This window comes from Pelophylax lessonae, assembly GCF_965119305.1.
Source record: "Pelophylax lessonae genome assembly, chromosome: 1".
Lineage (NCBI taxonomy): Eukaryota > Metazoa > Chordata > Amphibia > Anura > Ranidae > Pelophylax > Pelophylax lessonae.
This window is the reverse complement of record NC_138768.1, coordinates 343839072-343845071: the sequence shown is the minus strand read 5'-3', so window position 1 is coordinate 343845071 and position 6000 is coordinate 343839072. Positions and strand designations below refer to the sequence as shown.

Here is a 6000-nt window from a genome sequence, read left to right as displayed (position 1 = left end):
AATAGTGTTTCCATCCATCCAGATTTAACGGATCGAATCAGATGTCAGTGGACATGTCTCTGATGACATCCAATGCCCCATAGTGATGCATGGGGCATTTGTTCAGATCCGCCAAAAAAACAGACAGGCGGATCTGAACGGTCCGCCTGTGTGAAAGGGCCCTTACACATACTGGTCTTTTGCCTCCCCCAGCCTGAGACTGGACAATGAAAAGAAAAGTAGCAGACCAATTAACTCATCTCTCTTTGCTAGCTTGTGGTTGCTGCGGCATAGCTGACTGGCTCCTTGCGGTGTGTCTAAAAAATACATTTAATGATGTATTAAAAAACAGAGCTGCATTATTTGTGTTTTTTTTTTTTTTTTTTTTTTACAATCTGTGTATTTTATATCAGCCTGGAGCTCAGTTTTAATAAAGATTTAACCTTGGTTTCCCAAAATAAGGTAAACAGCTGTCAAAAAAAATACTAAGCAGTTTATATAAAAAAAAGATCCAACACTTGTATTCTTATTACTAACAAATGTAAAATACACAAGGGAAACAGCTTTAATCTTTCCAAGTTTCACATTAATATATTCATTTGGTTGCTTGTAACTTTCATACAGTAAGTAGCTCTTCTGTGCCAGAGGCGCCTGGAATACAGAAGTAAAACAATGGGGCCACACTGGCACCCTACCCAAGGCGTCACTCTTCATTTCCTGTTATGGGATTCTGGAAGCAGAAAGTAATTCATGGCTTGAAATATCCTCTATCAACAAGCTTACAACTTGCTTAATTTGGTTGTAAATGACAAAAGGACATAGCACACCTTATAAATATGCATGTTGAAGGAGCACAGGTTTATAATTTATTCAATACCGTAAACTAGGTCTTTTGTGTTTGGAGCAGGCTGCGGCATGAGAAATCGGATTAATACTGATAGTATCAGCTATAATATTAAAAAAAAAAAAAAAAAAGCCAAACACAAACACATAAGGCTTATTGCATGCGTGGGGCTATTTGACCCCATCATATTTGTATATCACCCACACAGATCTTCTAGATACTTGTCTGAATATGAAACGTTGAAAGAAAAGAAAAATGTTTTGTAGCAAATAATCAGTCTTGTAGTCATATCCTTTAAGCTGCCGTGTTTGCTTTGGGCTCAGGTTGTTTTGCATACAGTTGCCGCTTCTGTTCTTCTTGTAGTGACTGTAACATACTAATTCTGCTTTCCAGCCTTTGCTTCCATTCTTCTCGCAGTCTGAAAAAAGGAGAGACATTTTTATTGATCTGAAAAGGTGTTTTAGGAATATTACAGAATAACAGGTCATGGGCAAAAGGGGGTGTGTCATACTCCAAACATGGGGCCAGGGTCCGGTAACACAATACGAATGTAATGGTGGTATGTAAATAAAATAAACTGTTCCTCATTTTTTTATTAAATATTTAACTTTTAATCTCTTTAGTGCAAGTTTGCATGAGTAATGTCGGGGTTTCACACAACATTTGGCACCCAAAGCAACAACATATCAGGAACCATAAACCAGATGAAGACAAAAAGTGCAGTTAAGTTCACTCCTTTGTTCTATGCTAGGAAGGCCATTTTGCTCCGGTGGAAATCTGATAGAGCTACTACCTTGTCTCTTTTTTAAGCAATTAGTCATTTCTGTCATACCTCTCTATCAAGTCACTTATTACTCCTGGGACTTTCCTAAAAAGTTTGAGAAGGTATGGAATATTTGGAATAAATCTGATTCTACCACAGATGATCAAGCTGATCAGGGGCTGACTGGCAACTTTCAGCCAAGGGGGCAAGTACAAACCAGAGGCCCTTGGTGCAGCAACTCGGCCCCCCTCCCTCTCTCTTCCCTGCCTCCTCCTGACCCCCATTCCCGGCTGAAGCTCCGCTCCAAGTACTCTCTACTCACCAGACGAATCCAGGTTCCCGGCCTAGCCAGCAGGGGCAGTTGGGGGAAGCTGTGACAGCTCGGTTGAGGCTTCCTGGGGGAGGAGAACCTCCAGGGGGGCATGGAACCAGCCTCTGCTCAGACACAGTGTACATCATCCATGCTGGGGGGGGAGGTCTGCGCTCTCTCCTCATCTTTATCCCGCACCGAGTAGGTCAGTAGCAGGGACTTTTTACCAGGAATCCTTTAGGCATGTCTGTGGCAGAAGAGGTGCAACCTTTTTTATGGAGCATCAGAGTGGCCAGGGGGGGCAATTGGCCCCCTGCCCCCGTCCTACCCTGAAGCTGATAATCAGTAGACTCTTTGTCTTGAGCCATTTGTTAACTTAACTGGGTTGGCATTTTACTCTGCAGAAAGGTTTTCCAGTCATATTGTATCCTCATGTGTGTAGCAGGGAACTTCATTTATCCTAACATAAGATCCAGATGTGACAAATAAGGGATGGGACATGGGTATGACCTGTTATACTCCTTATAATTCCTTTAAAAGGGGTAGACCTAAATATCTAAGGTTTGCTAAGGGTAGTTTACTCTGTAACTGTTGTTGTGTTAGTGTGTTAAGTGTTGTGCTACAGCCAGGCAATGCCCCAAGGCCATGTTCTGTAACCACTTTCATAACTCTTGAATAAAGAGAAGTTTAAAAAAAAAAGCGAGCCGGGGTCAAAAAACCAGAAGTCAGCGTAGTCAGGAGCAAAAATTAGGAACAGGAATCAGAATGGAAGTCAAACAGGCCAAGTCATACACAGCAGCACAGGAAGTAACGCACTTGAAGATCAGAGCCCACGCAAGGGCAAGGAGGAAATTAGTTAAGCTGCTTAACCACTTTACCACTGAGTACCGTAGTACTACTGCGGCAAAGTGGCTCGTTATCGTCTGACGATGTAGTACTATGTCGTCAGACACTCCCCTTTCTCGGCGGCGCGCGCGCTCCGCCGGAGGCTTGCTCCCGCTGTATTCAGTCACAGCGGGAGTCGGGCCAGGGGAGGAGCAGCAGCGATCGCCTCTGCTCTTCCCCGATTGTCGGGGATCTAGTGTGGAGATCCGCCTGCTTGTGTATTGCACTCGGCAATCATCCTGCAGAGTCACAGAACGACTGTCTGCCTATATAAACAAGGCAGATGGCCATTCTGACAGGAGGAAAGGCATGGATCCTGTGTCTCTGCAAAGCAGGGACTAGGCTCCATGTCTTCCCCTAGTTAAAGGCGCACCCCCCATACTGTAGTAAAACACTGGCTAGGTACTCAGTTAACCCTTTGACCATCCCTGATGTTAACCCCTTCCCATTCAGTGTCGTTAGTACAGTGACCGTGCATATATTTTTGATGCTGATCACTGTATTAGTGTCACTGGTCCCCAAAAAGTGTCAAAAGTTTCAATTAGTGTCAGAATGTATACCGCAATATTGCAGTCCCACTATAAGTCCCTGATCGCCGCCATTACTAGTAAAAGAAAAATAAAATAAATAAAAATACCTCATAGTTTGTAAATGCTATAACGTTTGCGCAAACCAATCGATATACGCTTATTGGGTTTTTTTTTTTTACCAAAAATATGTAGCATATATGTTTTATAGCAGAAAGTAAAAAATATGTTTTTTTTTACCAAATAGTCGGCCTTTTTTTTGTTTATAGCGCAAAAGAAAAAAAAATGCAGAGGTGATTAAATCCCACCAAATGAAAGCTAGATTTGTAAGAAAAACAAGGTCACCTTTTTTTTTGTACAGCGTCGCATGACCGTGCAATTGTCAGTTAAAGTAACGCAGTGACTTATAACAAAAAATTGGCTGGTCATGGGGGGGGGGGGGTAAATCTTCAAGAGCTGAATTAGTTAAAGTTAACTGGGAGCCCATAGAAATGGGTTGTATAGTGATAAGTGTGCTGTGAAGGGGTTAGTTGTGTCAATAAATAAATTCATATATACAGTATACTTTACATTATATTGAATGGTATCAGAAAACATGTGCCTTTACTATGAAGGCTAAACCCTCGGTGTTAGTGGATGCTTTAAATTAATCCATGATATATGAAACAGTTTATCCTCCCCAGAGCGTTTTTTTTTTTTTTTATTTCAGCGATGTCTTAGTTCTGCAAATGTTAGTGCTTGTAGCCAACCCTAACATATTATATGTAATTTTTTTCCAGAAGGGATAGAGGTTGAGTTTGCTAGCAGAATTGTATAAATATAATTTCATAGCTTCTTTTGGAAAGAACTTCAGAAAAAAAATGAGAAAAAAATACATTTTCATGTAATTTTTCCTAGCACAACATTGATATCATTTTCACACCTCCCTTATCCCAAAATATAACCCTCAAAGTCTGCTAAATAACAAGATATTGAATAAGTGTGATTTTTATGTAAAGTAGCTGAATGGTAAAGCTCAAAATAAACGTAGAGCTTTATTACCTTTTTGACATTATATTGCGATGTGCGCAGGAAGAAGAAAAAAATGGTTAGTGTAAACAGTTGTCTTCTTTTTCTTTTCTTTAGAAAAAAATTAGAAAAAAAATAAATTTTCATGTAATTTTTCCTAGCACAACATTGATGTCATTTTCACACCTCCCTTATCCCCAAAATATAACCCTCAAAGTCTGCTAAATAAAATTATATTGAATAAATGTGATTTTTATGTAAGGTGGCGGAATGGTAAAGCTCAAAATAAATGTAGAGCTTTATTCCCTTTTTGACAATATATTGCGATGTGCACAGGAAGAAAAAAATTGGGTAGTGTAAGCAGTTGTCTTTTTTTTATTTAGAAAAAAGAGAAAAAAAATAAATTTTCATGTAATTTTTCCTAGCACAACATTGATGTAATTTTCACACCTCCCTTACCCCCAAAATATAACCCTCAAACTCTGCTAAATAAAATAATATTGAATAAGTGTGATTTTTATGTAAGGTGGTGGAATGGTAAAGCTCAAAATAAATGTAGAGCTTTATTCCCTTTTTGACAATATATTGTGATGTGCACAGGAAGAAAAAAAATTGGTTAGTGTAAACAGTTGTCTTTTTTTTTTCTTCATGGGGGGTCTGGATTTGGTCAGTGGAGACCTGATCTAGACCTCATTATACAGCGGTGCAGCAACAGGTAACTTCTAATAGTGATCTACTGCTGGCCTCAATCAGTATCTATTATAACAATGGTTTATTGCTGCAGGGAGATGCCACAGCTCTGCCCAAGCCTCCATACTAAGAAGAAGGGAAGATGAGACATGTCATCATTTATGACATCACAAGCCTTGTGTTTACAGTGATCTGTTACAAGTGCTCCTACCATTGCCAGGACAAGAGCATCTAGAGCCCAGGGCGAACATGCCAAACTGTGCCCCCCCCCTCCAAGATGTATGAGCATTATTTGTCAGCAACCCCCCCCCCCAAAAAAAAAAAATTGGGCTAATCTGGATGCTTACCCCCTAAGCATAAATTCTCCCTCCTCCAGTAGAAATCTTTGTCCCCTCTCCCCACCCCCAAAAAAATTAAAAAAATCCTAAACAGCCCCCTGAAGGGGAATGACAGGACCTCTTTCTAGTTGCTGGAAACCATTTTCTAGCTTGACCTGTGTAACACCATTTTCTTTCTTACAACTCTGACTTGTAATGACTTGTTTCAGTTAAGGTTACTTTAAGTCTTTAGTTAAACATGAACAATGACCTAAGTAAATCACCCGATATGTTCTGACCCTTCAAGATAAAGATACATCCCCACTTCCTTTGTACCTAACACATTCTGCTTCCTTTTATTCTAAGTTGAGCTATAGGGTCTAGACAAGGCGTATTTTGCAATTTCTAACGAACATTCTGTATTAACCCATTGTTCAACTTTTGTGAGAACTTGACTCTTCCTGAGAGTATCCACTCCCCCTCCCAACTGTATTTCCTGTTCAATACTGTGTATAATAGTTACCCCGCTTTGCAAATAAAGTTAAGAATGTTTTAGACTGAGCAGTGGTTGCACGTGTCTTCTTTAACAGGATAAAACATTCTCCAGAGCTCTGCTTTATTTTGCATAGAACAGACTAGATTTAGCCAATAAGTCAGGGACTTATGATATACATATA

General features: G+C 40.0%; 1 protein-coding gene across 1 annotated transcript in view; it reads right to left on the bottom strand.

Moving 5' to 3' along the window:
• Positions 1-361: 361 nt before the first annotated feature.
• Positions 362-6000, bottom strand: part of LOC309569936 (protein FAM240B-like) — a 76426-nt gene continuing 70787 nt past the window's right edge. The window contains exon 3 of the mRNA XM_082275931.1: positions 362-1241. Coding sequence (XP_082132057.1) covers positions 1118-1241 — 124 coding nt within the window. The 3' untranslated portion in view covers positions 362-1117. The remainder of the gene's footprint in view (positions 1242-6000) is intronic.